Below are 22,262 nucleotides of genomic sequence, written 5' to 3'. Positions count from 1 at the left end.
CTTGAATTTGATAATGTTCTTTTCTAAGGTTTTGGATGGTTTCAAAGCTGTTAGGAAACTATATTGTTTACAGGTCTTATTTAACGCCGTTTGTCAATCTGGGAAAAGTAGCCAATCCCACCCATATTATCTCATTTGTGTCGATTTCAGGCCTATCGAAACGAAAATTCCTTTTAACCTGATTATACCAATTCATTAATAATGGGACTAGATACCCGCTCATACCACCTAGCTTCAATAAGTGGTCAATCTCTATCTATAAATCTGTTCGGAGAAAGGTAAATCAAATGGCACGAAAGAAAAAAGTACCAAGTATTTCCTATGGTACTTGCAGAATGAGCAAATTTATAATGACTGTATGCATTGTGTACCTAGTCCCGTTATTAATGAATTGGTATAAACGCGTTAGAAAAAAATTACGTTTTGAAGGATCTGAAACTGCAACGAAAGACATAAAATGGTAGTGATTTCTTTTTTTTTTTATTTTTTATTTTTCTTTAACAGAATTGACAATTGCATTGAATAAGCTTTATATGGAATACGGTTTCCGTACAGCTTAAAAGTTTTCCCATAACATTAGAAAAGAACATTACCCAATTTAAGAGCCATTATACGGATCCCAATAAAAAAAAATTGGGTGTTTATGAAATAAAATGCAGATACCATGAAAGTTATATAGGCAAAACCAAAAGAAATCTAAAACTTTGTGAGAAGGAGCATATCAGGAATTCAAAAGCGGAAAAGCATAAATCGGTTTTATCGAAACTTCTAAAAGAAATTCAACACAAGGAAGAAAATTCAAAAAAATTATTGGGAAACAGAAATGAAGTTGAGAGACTCATATTTGAAAATTTATTTATTCATTTAAGAAAAACAAAATAGATTTTAGACAAGGAATGGTTAAGTAATAAATGGTAAGCAGTAATTACGAAATTCCCACAGCGTTGGTATAACAACTGATGATGTACCCCCACGCTTTTCTCGTCTGGGTACATGTTCTTTTGTTAAACCCTGTATATTAATTTTCTTGTATTAACTCATCAGATTATAAGGAATATATTATAAAGAGTATATATATTTGAGATGGATTTCAGTATATAGTTGAATTTTAAGAACAGTATCAAATATAGTTATCATTTAAAGGAAATGTGAAAGGTTAAGCATAATTTGTTAGATAAAATAACATTGGCATTCATTTGGAAAATTAGTATAGTTAAGTGTCAAAGGCGAAGCTATGGCGTAAACCATCTGGTAATCAGTGAACAATGTCTAAGTGTCAAAGGTGATGCAACATTGGAACATCAGGTGATGGACGAATGATGCAAATATCAGCAAATATGGGTTTTTGGTAGTTTTTTTTTTTTCTTTTTTCTTTTTTAAATATAATCAGAATATGTTTAACTATGATGAAATTCTGAATTCGTGTTATACAGGTGTCAATGTGACTGTCGACCGGATCGAGCTGAAAGGCTGCAATTACGCAGCAGAATGGTGCGTATAAAAACCCCCTCTTATCAGATAAGTGGAGAGTTTTACTTCAGTTATTCTGCTGAACGCTCCCCGTGTGAAAGTTGCTGAGGCGCGCGTGCACTAACTTTTCGCCACCACCTCGTTTCGGTGACAGAAGTAATTCTGTATTTCGTTGTTGTATTGGACTTAATCAAATTTTAAATAAACGTTCAAGTATCAATTCTTTCTTTTTGGAGAATTAGCGCCATACCATTAGGTACGATTCTAAGAACTTACGTCTTCTCTTTGGTGTTCCCCTTCGCCTGTAATTCGTAATTTGGTCACGCTTACCTTCGGGGCACAACAGGAATAATTTTGGTGGCCGCGTTTTGGATGGAATCGAGTGCGGACTTTCTCATCACGTCCTTAAGTGCAGTGTTAATACAAACCATACATAACGTATTTGCAATCCTTCAGTGTAGTGCTTTTCGAATCTAAAACAGTGCAGTGACGCCCTTCACACGGTAAAATCAGCAATCAGCATTTACAGAAAATCAAGCACAAATCCAATTCAAACTCTATGCGCCTTTTCCTGGAACCTGCCTGTGAGGAGGAGGAATTCATACATATCGAAAACGACGAAGCGACACCAGATCACCCGGACATCCTTTGGTTGGAAGATCCTGGAGCAGGATTTGGTCATATAATTTATTGGGAGGACGAGGAAGTTGTGGACTACCTGTTAACCGAGTACGCCACGAAGGGTCGATTAAGAGCCAGAACGTTTGCATTGTGGGCATTTGGCTATACCTAAATCCCGCAACAATTCGTCGGCAAAACACGTTTCCTTTACTGAAGCGCAATTTGGACTTCACTCACCCAGTACCAAGGCTGCTCTTGCGGATCCAGCCGATCATTGGCCGCAGGAAATATTGGATATTGCCTCAAGACTCAGAGGATATCGCTACGACGAGAACGCCTATTTCCTATTGTGATTGGTGGTTAATTGTCTTCGTGAGGGACTTCCAGTCATCACCCAGTTAGCTGCCAGAAAAGACTCGTTACCCAGGGATTTCACTTGGACTGGTACGCAAGAATCTACTGTACTGTAAGTGTGAAACTTTTAATTATTCCAAGTAATTTTTCAAACTTTAAATTTTGCACAAGAAACAAAAAAAATTTTTTTTGAAACAAACGAAGTGAAAATAAGTAGTTGTGCTTGTTCTATCTGTAAAAGTTGTCTTTGTATTTAAGTTTTGGATACATTTTTAGTTAGAAGTTTTAAATTTTCATAATGTCTACATCAGATGATGAAAGTGTGCATGATTATTGTAGCGTAGGTGAAGCCATGAAACTCATATCAGAGCCATTTTCGGGAGATAAGAAAAAACTTAGAGAATTTATAAGTAATGTCGATACTGCTTTCGAATTAGTAGACCCACAACAACATAGTAAGCTTTTAAAGTTCGTTAAAGCTAAGTTAACAGGTGACGCTAAGGCAAAATTATTGGTCCGTTCAACAACCGAAACCTGGGCTCAAGTAAAAATTATCCTGGAGGAAAATTATGCCACCAGGAGGACATTAGATTACCATGCCTGCGCACTCTTTAGTGCCAGACAGGGGAAATCAGAATCTACAGCAGCATGGGGATCCAGAGTCGATACCCTGCAGTCAGAACTTAAGGAAGCTGCATATCGCGTCTGCGCGGATGAAGAGCTCTGTGGAGCCATGTCACTTATTGAACACCTTTCGAAGGCTAGTTTTATTAAAAGTTTGGCTAACGAAAGGATACAAACAATTGTCCGTAGTAAAGGAAATGAAAAACTGACTTTAGGGTAGCCGGTTGAAATTGCTTTAGAGGAAGAGAGCAATTTACTCTCTCAAAAGGAAAAATCTTCGAAGCAGGCTCCACCTCAAACCGTGGATATTGTATGTAGTAATTGCAAACGTAAAGGTCACAAAGCCGTAAATTGTTATTTACGCAAGGGTAAGGAGAAGAAAGTAGCTTCCGTTAACGTAGTTCAACCCACTAAGCCCAGAAAACAGAGAAATAGGCAAGGATGCAACCCCTTGCCGAACGATACTGCATTGTTTCCTATGAGAGGCAGATGCCCATATTTTGCGCGCGTACACACGTATTCTCGCTTTAATGCGAATGAATTTGAAAATGTTTCCTGTACTACTGGTTCTCAAAGAGGCTGTCAGCAGGACCGGCCAACGAACTTGTGCGGATACTTGCAGTATCGCGGAGACTTAGGTCACACAAGTTCGGGCGCGGTGAGAAACCTGGGAAACTCTCAGTAGGAGGATTGAGTAGGCAGCCCGCTCAACCCCTTCGCTTCACGGGTTGCATACATGATTGTACACATGAACTTACGGGAATCGATAATTTTGTTAATGTGCCCATAAATGAACAATCATGAGTTCTGAGTCAAGTTCGCCTTTTAACAGACACAGGGTCACAACTTAGTGTTATTTTGTTATCAACACTTAATTCTTTTCTAAGAGCTCAAATTAACAAAAACGAAAAACAACAAATAAGAGGCATTGGAGATACTCTCTATGGTACAGAAGGAACGCTTATGTTAACATTAAATTTACCAAATAAGACTTTAAGGCATAAATTTCACGTTGTAAATGACAAGATTACGTTGCCATCCGATTGTCAAGGCATACTAGGATTAGACTTCTTTTCAAAAAATAACTGTGACATTTCATTTTGTAAGGATGCAGGTAAACAGGTTTTGAGAATCTGCATCCCTGCACGTTGCGAACAGCTTGTAAAATTGCCGACAACGTGTAGTGGAATATGTTTGGTGCCTAAACAACATCTTTCACCGAATGTAATATTAGGAGAAGCCATTACAGAGGTCCGAAATAATGAGTTTATAGGTTGCATTTTAAATACGAATGAAGAACCAATTATTATAGATGTTGCACCCATACAGTTAGAGCCTATTAACAATATTAATCAAGTATTGGCCATTCAGACCAACTTAAAATCATCAAGGGATGAACCACTGAGCGAACGTCTCCAGAAATTACATGAGTTATTGCGTCTAGATCACCTAAATTCCGAAGAAAGGGACAGCGTGGTTAAAATATGTAATGACTATCATGACGTTTTTCTCCCCCCAGGAGATAAATTAACTCATACCACTGCAACAGAACATAGTATAGAGCTACTCCCACAACACATCCACACATTCAAAAGAATTATCGAATACCTGAGATCCACAAAGAAGAAATTAAAAAACAAATCCAACAAATGTTAGATGATGGCATAATTCGACCAAGTCGTAGTCCTTGGAATTTTCCATTATTAGTGGTACAAAAAAAAAAAAAAAAAAAAAAAACCTCGATGCTAGTGGCAAACCACGCGTACGTCTATGCTTGGATCTCAGAATCACCTTCTTCAATCGGTATTAGTTTTAGGCGTAATAACTGGTCAACTCCATGTAACTTGTTTTATTCATAAATAATTGTTGAAAATCCAACCACGTGAGGAATAGGCAATATCAAATTTAATTTGTATCACATATTTCCTTTGATTCGTGATTATGAACCAAGAAATTTGTCGTGTGTGAGGCTTTTGTTTTGATTCTCAGAATATTAATATACTAACACTCATCTTTTATGTGCCGCTGAGAGTCCTAATCGGATGATTGTATTCCTGGTATGATAATTTTTGTAATTTGCTTGCCTTCGACGACAAGATACTAAATGAAGAGCTTCTATTATTACATGTTATTTAACTCAGTCTTCCCCCTCCCTCTAAACAAAAGCCAATAGCTTTTAAACTTATTTTAGTTATGAAAATCAGGTCTGTATTTACGCACAGACCACAAAGTGGTATGACCTGACTGTGAAATTGGATTTTGAAGATGCGATTAGTATTAAAATTATGTAGGCACATGAGAGGATGATTCAAATTAACAAAAAAATTGATTAGTTACCAATAAATCTTCCCGCGGAGAAACTAAATATTCTGCAGACGTATCAGAACAACAAGCTAGTTCCGTTTTCAGTGCTAAGGTAACAAGCATAAAAATGAATGAGAGAAATATGATATAAAAAAAAAAAGAAATACATACCATCAAATAAACATAACGTGAGACATGGGTACTAAAACCCACGAGCAAAGAACAGTGAGAAAAAAAAAAAAAAAAAAAAAAGCTGAGTTGAACGAAGTGCGGTGTCTATGTTACGTCACTATTGCTAGATCTAAAATATACATCAAAGTTAGGTAATCAGATTTTATCAATATTGCCAAAATCTAAATTTAAAGCCAGTTTGTATTTATGAAAAAAGAATTATTCTTTTATCTCCCATTGTTTTTAGTTTTTGCTGAACCTATCACATTAACCTGCTTTATATTGTGTCTGTTACTTTAGATGAAGTAACAACTGTTCTTGTGACTTTTTTTGATTGTATAATGTGTCCTTTAATTTACCTGTTAATACTAGGTTTGGTTTGACCTACATATGAAGAGCCACATTCACATTTAGCATGATAAATACCTGACCTTTATTTATTATAAATAAAAACACATTTAGCATGGGATTGCCACTTCATCTAAAATAACATACAATATAAAGCAGGTCAATGGGATAGCTTCAGAAAAAAAAATCAAAACAAAACAAAAGATTAAAGAATCATTCTTTATTCATAAATATAAACCACCTTTAAATTAAAATTTTGGCAACATTGATAAAATCTGATTACCTACTTTTGATGTATATTTAAGATCTGGCAATAGTGACGTAACATAGACACCTCACTTCCTTCAACTCAGCTCCTTTTCTTCCCTAACTGTGCTCTGCTCGTGATTTTTAGTACTTATCTCTCACATTATTTGGTGGTATGTACTTCTTTTCCCATACCATATTTCTCTCATCCAATTTTTTCCTTGTTACTTCACCAGTGAAGACGGAACTAGCTTATTGTTCGACACGTTTGGAGAATATTTAGTTCTTCCACACGAGGATTTATTACTAAGTAACAAAATTTTTGTTAATGTGATTTGTACGTTTGCTAGTACTAAAGGAAGAAGAATACAATTTTTCTAGTGGAATTGCAGCTATTGCTGAACTGTTTATCTGTACTTGGAAACATGTTGACAAACTATATTGCATTTCTGTAGACTAGTGTTGAATTGTTGTAATGATTTTTGTTTATATTCTAGAGACACATCATAACATTTTGTCTTTTATCCGTTTTCATATTGTTTTTGTTGACACACAACTAAGTACGAACACATGACGGAAGCAGAGATGCAAAATTTTCTTCGACTACACACGTTAATTCACAACTTAGTAGAACCGAAACAAAAACAACCAAAGGCGCTGTTATTTACACATCTATTATACAATTCAAAATATTTTATTTCTCTCCATTTAAAATATTTCCGAAGACATAGAATATACTCATTACTTAAGTTTCCTTGGGCACATAATAGGTGAATGTTAGATGATCTTAAAAAAATGTCCCAGATAGTACATTTGTTAAAGTTGTAATAATAAAACATTTGGCATAAAGACATAAACTTTGGTCCTGGGGCTTTCTGTTTCAGAGAAAATGAATCTATCATTCATTCGCACAAGTTTGTCACACGCACACACACACAAACACACACACACACACACAAAAAAAAAAAAACGGAGAGAGAATAGGCACGAAATATTAACATTTAATATATGTACATGCAAAAGAAAAAAAATCTGCAAACACTGTACAAATATAGAAGTTCAGTAAACAAAAATAATATTCTTACTCTTCCAGTTCAGGAGGTATTCCTTTGACGTCTAAAATTTGGCAAGCAAGTGGAGCTAATACGCTTGCATCCAGACCAAGCACTGGATATCGTTTGACACGTTTGTCATCACTTACAAACTCTGTTATAAGTTTAAACTGTCTGCTTTCAGGAATTGTTTTGTTGTATTCAAGACCCATCACAAACAGAAGAAATTCTTCGTATTTTAAGTATGTTATAATTTCCCAGGATTGAACATCTATGAAGTGAGCATCATCGATGACAATAATAATAACACCACCATTTGATACCTGAAAACAGATTCGTTTTTTATATAAACATAAAACATTAAAGTTCTTAATAATGTGAGCATTCTTTTATCGCATATTAAAGGGTAAAAACGACTCACGACAATGAACTAATGCTAAGAAATATTACAATTCTTCAACACTCAATATTTTAGCTAACAAACTGTTGGCGTCCTACAGAGTAAAAAGGATATTAGTATAAATGTAAATCCGGAGGAGTAAGTCAAAAATTATGCGCAATGTAGCAATAAGTTCCCTTATATTGTTCATACTGATTTCTGTCCTTGTTTATTTTATTGTTATGCTGTTGTGGTAATGTTATGAAAGTTTGACCCTAATTCCTCCATTTGTCGTCCTTTTGTTGCAGATAGATCATGGCCGCTCCATTAGAAGTTTGCACCAAAGAGGAACATCGACCAGCGATCCAGATTTTTGTGGTCGGAAGCTGTATCAGGGACCGCAATTCATCAAAGACTTTCTACGCAATACGGGAAAAGTGTCTTTTGTATGAACTTACAGGTACGAGGAATGTCCTCAAGTAAGTGTAACATGCGTCATATGTACAAAAAATTTACATGAGTAAAATAAAGTAATATTACCTTGTCATGATATTTACGTACTCCTCAATCGTATAACAAGAATTTTCTAATAGAAATAATTTTAACTTTTGTCTGAACCTTTTCATATTTTCTTCATACTTTATATCAATTGGCAACATGTTGTACAACTTAACACCACCATAACTTACACTTTTTTGATACATTGCTGACCGGTGATTACACAAATGAAAATCATTCTTATTTCGCGTCTTACCGCAAAGGAGTAGCTATACTGCTATTGCTTTTACTATTAAAAATAACTACTTCCAAACTAAGGTACTCTTTATTTATGGACACTGGTACATGCACACAAACTTCAAAAGTACTTTACTAATTTTTATCCCCATGCTGCTAAATAATATTCTTCACAGTACTTCTAACAAGCCCACTGGCATACTCAAACTTCGTTCTTGCTCTCACGAACTCGTGACTCATGCCAAAGCCGGCCATCCTCATGCCCATCACAGACTATTGACAGTAGTCTCACACTCTTCACAGACTATTTGCTATACCACATTCTCCACAGATTATTCGCTATTTAATTCTTCCACATTCTTCACAGATTATTCATTATTACACTCTTCCACATTCTTCAGATATTATTGAGTATTACAGGAGTGTCTACGAATGGTTGGAAAAATTCAAAAGTAATCGCACAAGTGTTACGCATGAGGAAGGAGCCGCACCAGCATCTACGGTCACAGATGATGACAACATTAAGTGTGTACGTGACATGGTTCTGTTAGATACAAGAGTGACTATTTATGAAGTGGCACATCGTCTAGAAATTAGTCATGGCTCTGCGTACGATTCAGCTCGGACCAAGAAGTGAAGGACACGGTGCATGCCTGGACCGCTGCTCAGCCGGAAACCTTCCTTTCTGAGGGCATCAGGAGGCTTGTGCAACGATGGATCAAGTGCGTTGAAAGGCAAGGGGACTAGAGAAATGATGTTAAGGTACCTTTCTTATTTGTATTGAAAAAAAAAAGTTATAACTACGTTGCGGATAATTTTTTACTTACCCTCGTAAAACCATAATATATGGGGATGAAATAGTAAACCCATATTTCACTTCATGTCTATACTTTAAGGCAACATTTCTCAAATTGTGGTCTGCAGACCACAGGTGGCTCTCGAGGTAAAGCCATCTTTTCCTCTAGTAGAACATTAGTCAAGAAGAAACAGATAATATAAAATTCAAACCAATTGCGTATTACATACTATAATTGAGATTCTCAAACAAATGCATATTACATAAAAAAATATAACACAAAATTAAAAGAAGATAAATATTATAAAAAATTTCATAGCTTATAAATACATATTATAAAATATTCTTGATAACCTTCAATTACTAAAAGAATTAGAGTATGTTTTTTTTTTCTATTAATTAAGGGTATTTTAATTAATACTATTTTAAATACATGGTGTTTTCAAAACAACACCGACAACGTTTGGGACCCACCGTAGTCGGGTCAAGACTTCACTTAGAAACTAATATGTGCACTATTCAAAAATACATGTTTCAGGATCCTGTAGTACTCACGCGACAATTTTATAGAAGGAGTTTGGCTACGGTCATATTATATGAAGTACTCACCAACTACCTCTATAAAAATTGTTGCGGTAATACTGCAGGATTCTGGAACATAAATATTTGCATAGGGCACATACTGGTTCCTAAGTGAAGTCTTGACCCGACTACAATAGGTCCCACAGTATTGGAGCTATGAACCTTTAAAGTTCATTTTTTTCATGTTTTCGGCAGCCTATAACTCCGAAATGACTGATTTCTGCACCCAGGTTGGTCTATACTTTTTGTGTTGTCTTGGTGTCAGGAATCATCTCCCAAACGTTGTCGGTGGTGTTTGGAAAGACTCTGTATAGGTCACTAATACTCTCCCCTTCGGTGCGAGCAGTTTCGGGTTTGATTCCCGGTAGGAGCACTCGATAAATACCAAAACTTTTTTAAACTGATAAAATTTGTTTTGGAAGGTGACAAGAGCACGATGAACCGTAAACAATTTGGCTACGAGTCACCCAACTTGAAAAAAAAAGTTTGAGTAAGGCTGCATAAAACACTAACCGTTTTAGTATTCAACCATAACAGTATTCAAAAGAACTAACCATTTCAAAGTTTACATAGGAAGTTGTTGGAAAAGGAAATTTGATATTACGAGATAGTTAACCCTGTATGAGCCTGTACGTAGTCCATCGGAGCAGTAAGTCTTAAAACATATGGCAGAGATCAAGTTGAAATGAAAGAAGATAAAAAGCAAAAGGAAAAAACTCAAAATCGTACATTGTATCATCTTACTAGTACCATTGTCAAAAAGCAGGAACCTATTTATTATGATTATATTAGCGTGTCCCTCCTAACTTGTAAATAGAAAAATATCGACACCGAGTATTCAGTGGTACACTCCTATCAATTCTGTGCACCACTTCTGAGTTCCAATCCAAACAAACTATTGTCTTTAACTTCTTTAACTAATTACTTCCTTACATCTAATCGCTGTTAGTTGATTAAATCCGCTTGTGTGCTTGACAATGATTCCATCAGAACTGAAATATAGTATAGTATGATGACTAAAACACGAGTAGAGGTTGGGGATACAAGGTAAGATTTTAGATTTTAAACTACGTATCGAAGGACACAGTTTAGTAACTATAGAAAACAAGAAAAGTTTGTTTGATATATATGGTAACGATTGCTTTTTGTTTCCTCTTGAAATTTATTTGATAATTTGAATGATAATTTAAGATATTATGGTTTCTATTTAGTTTCACATTAGGTATATTTTCAAGTAGTGTTCTAATCAGGGACGTAGTGTCCATTAAGGCTATAAGGCTTAGCCTATCCATTTATTTATACATCAGCCTCAAATGTTGCTTTTGGATATTGATACAATTAATTTTATTAAAATGGATTTATTTTATAATACGCTGTTTAAACACCAAGCGAGTTGAAGCGAAGCTTCTGCAAAAACGCATTGAAGGCTATCGGCGGCTAGCCTTCCGCTTCTCTCGTGGAATTAGGAGAATGGGGCGGTGACAATTACTTTTCCGCCACCCTCAGCAGACGAAAACTTCTTGAGCTATACACAAATTCATGACACAACGAAAGTGGACGAATGTTGACGAAAGGCTAGCCTTTTGGGTGTTTGGCGAAACAAAAGCGACAGGATGCGGTCTTGGAAGGAAGTATAGAACAGAGACTATGAAAAATTTAGAAGCTCATTCAGTAACGAGTTTTGACCAAGAAAAAAAAGAGAGAGCGAGAGAGACAGAAAGAATAAAAATGTTATGTTATTATGAATAGTATTAATTCATCAGGGAACTTATTGCGTACTGGTTTGCGTTATCACAGCGTAAAATTTACATAATTGACATTTCGATAATTGACATAGCAGTTATGTTGTATTTTTTTGCGTTGCGTTGCTATCCGCAAGTTTTTCGAAGATCGATACTGAAGGAGACCTCAGATGATTTATAGTTTCTTTTTTTCATACTTTCAATCTAAAAATAGCTTTTTCTGTAAAAATCATCAATTGACTGTGAGCTGTTTTCCATTAGTATGCTAATATGTGTTGTTGTGGGTGAAGTGTAAATTTGTCTATGATTTGGAGAAGTTACACTTAAGATCGTCCTATAGCTATCCGTTTTTATTTGTTTCTTTGAAATAGTAATACAGTGTATATGTGATATGCGTGTATTGCATATGTAAGGAAACCCATGTGTAAGGGAAATATGAAGCAGAACCACTCTTATACTTTTTCTTGCATTGTATGGAAAATATATAGCATTATTCTATCAAGTATTACAGCATAGTCAGAACACTAAGACGTGATCGTTTAAATAAGGGCGGGATAGTTCTTTTTGGAGGGGTAACTTAAATTCACTTTACAATCATATATACATACAACAAAAATTGCAAGTTTCAGGGGATTGGGCCCCTCCTAGCCACCCTCTAGCTACGAATTTAATTTCAGCCTACCCATTTCAAAACTTCACGCTACGTTACTGGTTCTAATATAAATTTGACCTTATGACTTGCATTATCAATTCATGTAATTCATGTTAGTTTTAAGAGTATAGAAATGACTGAAATATCAGTAAGCTAATAATCTCTTGTAATTGATAAGGCAGTTCACACAAGTTTCCTAATTTCTACCTGATAAAGAAGTTTTAGATGTTTAATAAGTTGAATAATAATAAATCTACATTTATGAAGCCAAATTAATTTCTCATTATTATTTAGTAACATTCCTTTATTTCATTATTTGTTCAAATGCATAATTAATTATGATTACAGAACATACCGTTACAATTACTAAATCTCGATCGTAAATCTAGGTCAAAATTCTATTTATTTCACTTCAATAATAACAATATATATTTTTATATAACGTTTTTTTTTTACTTGAGCACCTATCTATAACTAAAATAAAACATTTTCTGCACTACATTACTCAAATAAAATATAATTATTAATATTTCAATCCTGTATGTACAAGGTGTTTCAAAGTTCTACCAGATTGGAAAGTATCACAAATTTCAAGCGGAGTGTATCTTGCAAAACGTTCCTTACACTTCAATTTCTGACGACGACCTACAGTTGTTGAACACAAAACCTCCAGTTGTCTTCCATTGACTTATTAGCTCTATTAGAAACATATCTGGAATCGCGAAATTGAATATCTGTGGTCTTCAATTTTAATATTATGTATAATACTCGAAGTTTCATTTTAAGTTGATACACGTTTGAAAGTCTTTCACCATATACTTTTGTTTTAACCTTCTGCCCCTACCGTTGCAAATCAAAAGTCTCAGGGCTCAAATCTGGACACCTTGAGGACAAAGAAATGTCAACTTTCATCTTTCAGAAAGTTAGACAAAAGACTATTGACACGATTGTGTCTATCTGGGAAATTAATAACATTTTCAGTTTGTTTAAATTTTAGACCATCTTAAACCTCCTTTCACATAAAGCTTTCTTTCTATGATCCTTTTAGAAAGGTTTTGCGTATTGCAACATAAAATTAAATTCATAAAACATTATAAGGGTATAGGGTTCGATCCTTGTCAGTCCCTGTTCGGGAAGACAGGTAAGGGTTACAACGACTTATCAAAAAGATAGTCGTAAACCTGGTTCGTTTGCTGAGATAAAAATCCGAAGTGGTAGTATTTCTTTGGCATGAAAATATTAACTTCGATATTTAAATACCATTAATCTCACCTTTTTAATAAAAATGACAACGTCTATAAACGGTGCTAAACTGGTTTATTATTTGATATAACTTATAGTATCCTTTTCTTAAAACAGTTAAGTACACAAACTCACTGACTAGGTAACCATAAAACATGTCCATATCAACAACTATCCCATAATAATCACTTACATATATTAAAAACATTCTTCTTTTGTTAATATGAAATGAACATTCTACTAAGTATAGTGCATATGTATGAGTACTTTCTGCCCAGGGTACAGGTAAATATTACTCAAACCAAAGTATTTTGTTATATAAAAATGTCGCTCGACAAAGGGACTGAATATAAAAGTCATGAGTTGGCTTGGCTTTTATCTTCAAGAACCACTGGTCCGTTTACATTAGTGTTCTTACATAGCATATGTCCATCATATTTTGATCGCACCTTGTATATCTATTCATTACATTTCACATATACATTAATATAAATCTTTCATTTCATCAATATTTATCTTTAATTACATTAATTATATTTATTTCATTATTATCCACTATATTATTAATATATTTTCTTATTAAAAATATCGTCGCTTATTTAATTAGTCGTCGAAGGGTGCGATTTCAAAAAATGTAAAGGACAAACGTGGGTTACAAATAATATTAATCTTTACGGGCGCATTAAATAACAAATAAGTCAGATGTTGCATTTAAAGGTATACATCGTAGCACTAAGATGTTATATTAAAGAAGAATCTCATTCAGGTTAGTCGTTGAATAATTAGTTTTATAGAATAGATCTTCTTCTTAACATAATCTTTGACAATTAAGTTTTCAACACAAATCAATCTAATATAAATAATCTTTGCTTTTAATTAATTATAAATCGAATTATGATTCTTCACATTAACAAGAAAGAATAAAAATCATTTGAAAATTATCATTGATTAATGAGAATTAAAGAGAATTAAATTGAATAAAAATAAAATAAATGTTCATGAAAATCTAGAGCTGATATGAGTCTAACCAAATTTCATTAACAATAATCAGGTTACATTCGTACTTGCATACGATTCTAATAAAGTACACTGTACTGCGCAATCATGATTAGGTTCTACATTATGTTGTACATGTCTTTCATAGTGATTCTGATTTTGATATGAAGTCCCATCTCTTGATCTCCAATTACGTCTATCCACGTAGTTCGCTGTATTTCTAGAATTTCGCTCAGTACTTCGATTGTTTTTATATCTACTACTGTTGGGTGATCTGACATCATAATTACCATGATTAGTGAGGTTAGGCGGATTCCCTACATAACCTTGTCTATTTTGCTCATTTTGATTGCTAGAGTATACTCGGCTTAGGTTAGGTTTCATATTATTCACACTTCGAATATTTAAATTCCGAACAGGCACCAAATGATCTGAATTATTCTTATTTTTACCTATTCCTGATTGTGGATTCATGGCATGGTATTGAGTTTCGTAGCATTGGACAAGCATCAATAAATGGCTGAAACTCATACACTGTGCGGAAAATAAGATCTGTTGCAATTTAAATGGAAGCAAATTTCGAATCGATGCTATTATTCTCGATTCCGATTGTAATGGATTAACAACCTTTAATTCGTTGTAGACATTTACAACAAACTCTACAACAGATTTATGCAATCGGGGATTGAAGTGTTGATTTCTAAGGGTGGCATCTCTATTTGCCAGCAAAAAGTCATTTTCATTACACTTACCACTGAATTTGCTCATAGCTCGAATTTCACTCATCTTAACACTTAATTTTACCTTCTTTTTCTCATTCCTTGTTCTTGTTGAGTGATAATTCCTATCCATGATATGCTGTGTCGTCACACCATCTATGTTTCGCTCATCAGTACTCTTCGGACAACTTTCTTCATATTGCTTGTTAGCTTCGTCAAACCTCAGTTCTATCTTCTGTTCCATGGTCTTGTTAGATTCGTTGAACTTCTGTTCCATGGTCTGGTTAGATTCGTTGAACATCTGTTCCATGGTCTTGTTAAATTCGTTGAACTTCTGTTCTATGGTCTGCTTTATCTCGGTAGTCATCTGCATTATTTGTCGCTGTAAAGCTAACAAGATTCGATCCTCCCATGTCAAACCTGGTGTTACACTAGTTTCACCTTTGTCACTAGTATTTGATTCCTGCTGCATTGTTTCGTTGTCCATTTTTCTTATGATTACTTTACCACTTTGCAATATGGTTAAGTTCGTATTCATTAAATGTAGTATAAAAGTAAATTCAACCTTACTCTTCTTCGGGAATTGAATTTACAAAGTCCCGGGTGAGGTAAACCAAAATTTTTACAACGACTTATCAAAAAGATAGTCGTAAACCTGGTTCGTTTGCTGAGATAAAAATCCGAAGTGGTAGTATTTCTTTGGCATGAAAATATTAACTTCGATATTTAAATACCATTAATCTCACCTTTTTAATAAAAATGACAACGTCTATAAACGGTGCTAAACTGGTTTATTATTTGATATAACTTATAGTATCCTTTTCTTAAAACTGTTAAGTACACAAACTCACTGACTAGGTAACCATAAAACATGTCCATATCAACAACTATCCCATAATAATCACTTACATATATTAAAAACATTCTTCTTTTGTTAATATGAAATGAACATTCTACTAAGTATAGTGCATATGTATGAGTACTTTCTGCCCAGGGTACAGGTAAATATTACTCAAACCAAAGTATTTTGTTATAGGGTGTCTGGGTTCGTTCCCTGTTGGTTACTGTTTGTGTAAACAGATTTAATGTTATCGGGTTTGATCCCTGAACGTCCTAGAACTGATTCATGAAAGAAAACAGACTCTTGGACTGGATGATACCAACCCACATGTACACTCATGTCCAAAATTCTTGTCGCATATCTATAAATATGTTGTTGTAGGAATATAATTTGATAACGAATTTGCTCAGTATTTCTTACAATGTTAGTATGTATACAATTGGCAAAGACATGTATGTGGCAAATTTCATGTCAAAAGAGCAGTAAATACGAACAATAAAACGAAAATAAACTTTCTTGTCCATTTAGCAACATTTTGTTTTACTCATTCTAATTTTCGTATTTATATTTCATTTCCTATAAAATTTACCACAAATATATATTTCCCGATTATACACAAAGTATTAGTATTAATAGTACTCTGCAAAATCATTATCAAATTATATTTTTACAAGAAGACAGTTATAGACATGCGACAATAATTTTGGACATGAGTGTAAGTATATTAACCAACAAAGAACAAAAATGGTAAAAGTCGGGATTCGAACCATGGACTATTGGCATTAAGTTTATACCGTGTTCGTGATAATTCCCTGTATTCACCTTAGCTGAACCAGCTGATCGTAAAAGTGGTTATCCAGTTTTACGGTCAGAAGTTCGGGGAACGTTGGTTGCGATATATATTCCTACTCCATTCATTCCGTAAAGGATAATACCAACCTGTAGCACTGCTGAAACTGTAAACATAATAAAATATACATATGTACAATATTTATCCTCTAACACCGAATATTATTATGTAATATGCACACTATCACATTTTCATTATAACTACTTGAGGAAGTAATTAAAGATCATTGAATATATATTTAGGATATATATTTCAAACTATGAGCCACCAGAACACTCACATAATTATAACACAAATAAATTTTTGTGGATAACCTGATCTGGCCCCTTTTCGTATATCCGCGACGGAAGAACGATATTCCCGCACGCGTAATTGCGATTACGAAAGTGACCGGTAGGCGTAAACACTGATCACTGAAAATGAGAAATTTATCCAGTTTGTTGAATCCTTTCACTCCTCCTGCATGCTGGTTCCATCGTCCATCCTAATTAATGTAGATCATTGTATTTCGTCCGTAGGTACACTTTATAGACAATTGGAACTTTGCACTACTTTAACGTCAAAAATTCTTTCTAGGCTATAATTCTTATTGAAGAATTAGTGACAAAGCGAGTTTCAGGGCTTGCGTTGAGAATTTTCATGTCACTATGATCACGAAATAAATAATAAAAGAAAACTGAAGTGGGAAACAATGTGATGCGATGCGTTCGCTTTAGTAGCCAGAATCCCACTCATCGCGCCCTGTGTGAGTACTTCTCTTTTCTCGCACAATGGACACATATGGATACATTATTAGAATGAAGTATCCTACAAAGCACTTAGTTTTTAGGTCGTTGTTTCACTAATAAGAATTCATTGATTAATTATTACATTATTAAAAACACATTAACCACATTTAAACACATAGCAATATGAATAATCAATATTTATCACAAAATATGCAAATTATAGCATATAGTCCGATGTTGCGCCTTTGCTTCGCAATTCGGCTTATGTAGGAGGGGGAAGGGAGCTAAGCTGAGCCGAATTCTTCTTCCAAATTAGGCCATACGAAGAGAGAAGTGAGGGAACAACCATACACACACACACACACAGAAAAACTTGTGAGCGAGAAACTTCGCAGCTTTTTGATTTCCAAGAATTTTGTCTTGCTGCGTGCTGATTCTAAGAAATCCTGTTGCATATACGAGGGTTGTTGAAAAGGAGTATAACGATTACGTCATAACATCAGAGCACACTACGCTTTCTCCTAAATAGTATAACCGTTGAATGTTAAACTTAAAACAATTAATTTTCATTTCCTGAACTGTTTTTCACGAGACGCTTATGCTAAAAATGGCTTTCAAAATTATCACATCCACTTTTCAAATTGCTTCATGTTCATGTGATTTTCTATTTGGAATCCATTACTCCCTCCAACCCAACAGACTTTAGAATCCATTACTCCCTCCAGACTAACATCCTCTTTCATGATTACTTTCACTTCTCATTATTTATATTTGTCTTCTCACCTCTTTTATTCAGAATGATGCTGGTAGTTTATTGAGAAAAAATACTTTAGTTTTAATTAACCAATACCTTAAGATGTTAGCAAGTAGTTAGAGTAATAAGTTAAGTTTGTTGTGAACGTTTTTCCTTTATCCAACAACGTTTTTGCAAAGTACCTATAACTTATTTTTAAGAATGTGTTTGTAGAATTTGTGAGTTATTTGTGCTACCGCTATTTCCCTGTGTACAGAACAATTGTTCCAAGATAATAAACGTAAGAAAAAATAAAATGTTCAACACTGGAAAAGTTAAAACTCAACGATAGAATAACTTCATGACATAGAACACTTTATATGACTTTTGCCCAATGCTAATTCAAATATAAACGCTTGAGTCACACAACATAGAGTCCTATATCATGCACAAGATTGCCGGACTCTTTTCTACGAATCAAGGAACAGGAAACACTATATATATATATTTCTTTGTTTCATATTTGGCTTCCAGAAGGACATTTGTTTCCTGGTGGAAGGTCAAAATCTTAGAACAAAATTAATTACCGCTGAGCAAAGTAATCTATATAAAATGACACAGTGTAATAGGTATTATATGTATAGTATCATGATCTAACCTTCATAATAATGCATATACAGGGTGTTTCAAAACAACACCAATAACGTTTGAGAGGTGAGACAAAACGTATAGACCACCTGGATGCAGAAATCCGTCATTTCGGAGTTATAGGCTGCCGAAAACATGAAAAAATGAACTTTAAAGGTCCATTGCTCCAATACTATGGGACTTACTGTAGACGGGTAAAGACTTCACTTAGGAATTAGTACGTGCCCTATCCAAATATTCATGTTTCAGACTCCTGTGGTACTTCGGCAACAATTTTTATAGAGGTAGTTGGTGAGTACTTCAAATTATATGACCGTAGCTGAACTCCCTCTATAAAAATTGTTGCGGAAGGACTGCAGTATTCTGAAACATGGATGTTTGAATAGGCACGTACTAGTTCCTAAGTGGAATTTACCCAACTATGGTAGGTCCCATGGTACTGGAACTATGGAACTTTAAAGTTCATTTTGTCATGTTTTCGACAGCCTATAACGGATTTCTCCACCCAAGTTGGTCTATACTTTTTGTCTTATTTTGGTGTCAGGAATCTCCTCCGAAACGTTATCGGTGTTGTTTTGAAACACTCTGTATAATGTTCAGTATTATAACCTTCATGGTAATACACGTTCAGCGTTCATACATTTGTAATCTCTACTGTTTACTATAATGTTCAACTACTTTTTCTTTATAAACTTGAGACCGAGCTAGCTTTACCACGTTTAGCACCTACAGTTTAAATTTGAAAGAGAAGAAAAAATACCGCATTATCTTACCAACAGAAGAAGATCCTTTAAAACTTCTACCAAAGTCAACTTTCTCTCTTCCTCCGTTTGCTGCAAACATTCCTGACTCAGAGGAAATTTCACATGAAGTACATCATTAATATAACACAACGCTTTTGTAAATACAGATGTAGGATTAAGTTTAAGTAACAAATCTTCCTTTCGTGTTCTTGACATTAAGCAATCAATATTTAGAAGTTTTTCTAAAATTGCTGTCAACGTAGAATAAGGAACAACGACGTCTTTGCTTTTTCGAGTGATACTTGCCACTTTTTTACCAAGCTTTTTGGTTTGAGATGTTATTTCTTGTAAAAGCCTGGATTTCCCGATACGAGCTTCTCCTTCGAAGACTATTGCTGTTTTTAAACTTGAATTCATGCTTTTAGAATGATGATTTCTGTTATTCTTTCTCATATGTCTCTCCAAAGCATTTAGTATTTTGGCAAACAGTTTAAGTTCTTTTTCACGATCCAGAAGACAAAATGATGGAAGTTGTTGTTTCGGAGGGCTATCAAAGACAAACAATTCTTATTAATACACTGAAATTTAGAACGATTGCAGAGGAAGAAAGAAGAAACGAAGATTGATAAAATAGAAAAAGTATTCACATTATAATGCTAGTAAGTTAGCATTAAAACGCACTTATTTATAATAACATCAAAAAATACATACAAATCTTCACAATTCCAACGTGAAGTGCTGAAGTTATCCTTTGTACCGAACACAAGAGAACAAATATGAACTAAGATCGGATTATATGAATAATCAAACTTTGAGGTATGTGAAATATTGTAGAAAAATAACACCAAGACACACAACACATGTAACAATATTTTCTCTCTTTTATATCAAAAGAGTTATTACCTTTCAGTGCCTAGGCAAGTTGAAAATCATTACGAAATTTTGTTTGATGACTTCTACCAACTTTTTCAGGTAGAATCTAGCTCAGATTTATAAAAGCTGCTGATAACTTCGTTCTTATCCTGAAAATTGAAAAAGAACTTCTCTGTAGACGTAGTGGGTTTTCTAGTGGTATCCGCGTGTAACTTGATGGGAAAAAATTGTGGATGGTATCATTTTGTTCCTTATAAGGTAGGGAATGAGAAAAGTGATGGTGGACATGTCAGACCCGCGACTGGGAGGGTAGGGGGAAATGATTTCCCATCTTTCGTTTAACCCCTTATAACTTCGCCCCTAATCATTCGGTTTTAATTTCCTTTTTTTCAAAAGAAAGGTCTAAGTACGTTCTACACATTATGTTATTAGCATCTTTTACGTAAATGTAGCCGTTTTGGTTAAAATTTCAAAGAGAAAAGGGGGGTTTTCCTAAGAAAAAAAAATATTTCATTTGACAAAATAATCATTTTTGTATTATTTATTTATGCCAAATAGCTAAATTTATAAAAAGGAGCATGAAATACGAATAAATTTTTATTTTCAAAATCGTTGCTATATAAAAAGTAAGGAAAGAACAGTATACAAAATCTAATATTTCACTCAAGAGAAGCAATTAATATTTATCATCACACCTGTTCCCACAATTTACTATATTATGTGATCTATATTAATATTAATTCTGTAGATGTTCATAAGTATTTTAGAAATATGTTTTAATTATCATGTAGGGGCCGATCCAGTGGGGCGATTGCCCCCTCCGTTCCCACAAGAGGAAACTTTCTTATTTTATATATAAATAAAGCAAATCCCAGAGTTTGGAGCTCTTAAAAGTAACTCTAAGTAGCAGTATTACAACCCACCGCCCCCCAGAAGTCCGTCCTGGATCCGCCCCTTTTATCATGGAATAAGTACTCCAGTCACGTGTTTCTTATTATAGTCATTTACTGAGAAATAAAGGATACTCTTCTTTTGGTGTGAATTCACACGTTAGTCACCGGGACACTTTCAGAATACAAAGTTGTAAGAAGGACACTACTTACTTCTATCTTCTTAACATAAATTCTTCTTAATATTTTAATATACACTACACTACACTATGAGACCACATTCAGAACGCACTAAGAAAAAACAAGAAATGGTTTAAAGGGGGACAAAGGAAACACACAAACACTTCCTGATTTCCGTTCCTACACGTCACAGGGATTTTATGCTGTTCAACCGATCGGTAGCAGGTCCAAAGACGAACGGACTGATTCATAAAAGAATATAATAAGAAGTCACATAACAAAGGAAATCCCAATCGAGTTATGACAGTGCAACGTTTCTTCTTGTTTCACGAGAGATTATTTCCTTCACATTATCCTAGTAACAGATTCCATATCTACGTAGTCCACTTCGAGGTAGCCATCTAATAACCGTGATTCAAGTTAATCGCTGAGAGAAGCTCGTTAGGTCCACAAGGAATATCACACATTATTGGCTCGTATTGCCCTTTCCCATTAACAGTCCAACCCCAGTCAGTCACTGTACGTAGTTCAGGATTCGTAATATGTCCTTTACGCCATATTAGGGCTTGAAACTGTGCTCTTTTTATTGTCGGACGCAGAGTATGTTGTGTCGGAGGCATGCATGATCCATCGACTTGTTTTTTAGTGAAAAATCACCACTGCAACTCTTTCATTTATGTTATCTTTGGGATTCTTATGTATACAGAGCGCATAAATACTTTCAGAACTCAGCCCCTCATTAA

At 34.5% G+C, this 22,262-nt stretch overlaps 1 protein-coding gene across 6 annotated transcripts in view; it reads right to left on the bottom strand.

The window, feature by feature from the left end:
* LOC145662923 (adenylate cyclase type 10-like) overlaps nucleotides 1–20,119 on the bottom strand; it is a 93,516-nt gene extending 73,397 nt beyond the window's left edge. For 4 of the 6 annotated variants that reach the window (XM_081728930.1, XM_081728932.1, XM_081728934.1 and 1 more), the window contains exons 1-2: nucleotides 19,607–20,119; nucleotides 7,224–7,513 (exon numbers count right to left, since the gene is read on the bottom strand). In XM_081728930.1, coding sequence (XP_081585056.1) covers nucleotides 7,224–7,513; nucleotides 19,607–20,029 — 713 coding nt within the window. In that variant the 5' untranslated portion in view covers nucleotides 20,030–20,119. Of the gene's footprint in view, nucleotides 1–7,223; nucleotides 7,514–8,258; nucleotides 8,415–8,440; nucleotides 8,565–19,606 lie in introns of those variants that run through there. The other 2 variants (XM_081728936.1, XM_081728935.1) reach the window with 2 other exon arrangements.
* Between the last annotated feature and the right edge of the window lie 2,143 nt (nucleotides 20,120–22,262).

The sequence above is a fragment of the Thermobia domestica genome, chromosome 10 (genome assembly GCF_964235325.1).
Source record: "Thermobia domestica chromosome 10, izTheDome1.hap1.1, whole genome shotgun sequence".
In the NCBI taxonomy this organism is placed as follows: domain Eukaryota; kingdom Metazoa; phylum Arthropoda; class Insecta; order Zygentoma; family Lepismatidae; genus Thermobia; species Thermobia domestica.
The sequence above is the reverse complement of the archived record's forward strand: the minus strand, read 5'-3'. Positions and strand labels throughout refer to the sequence as shown.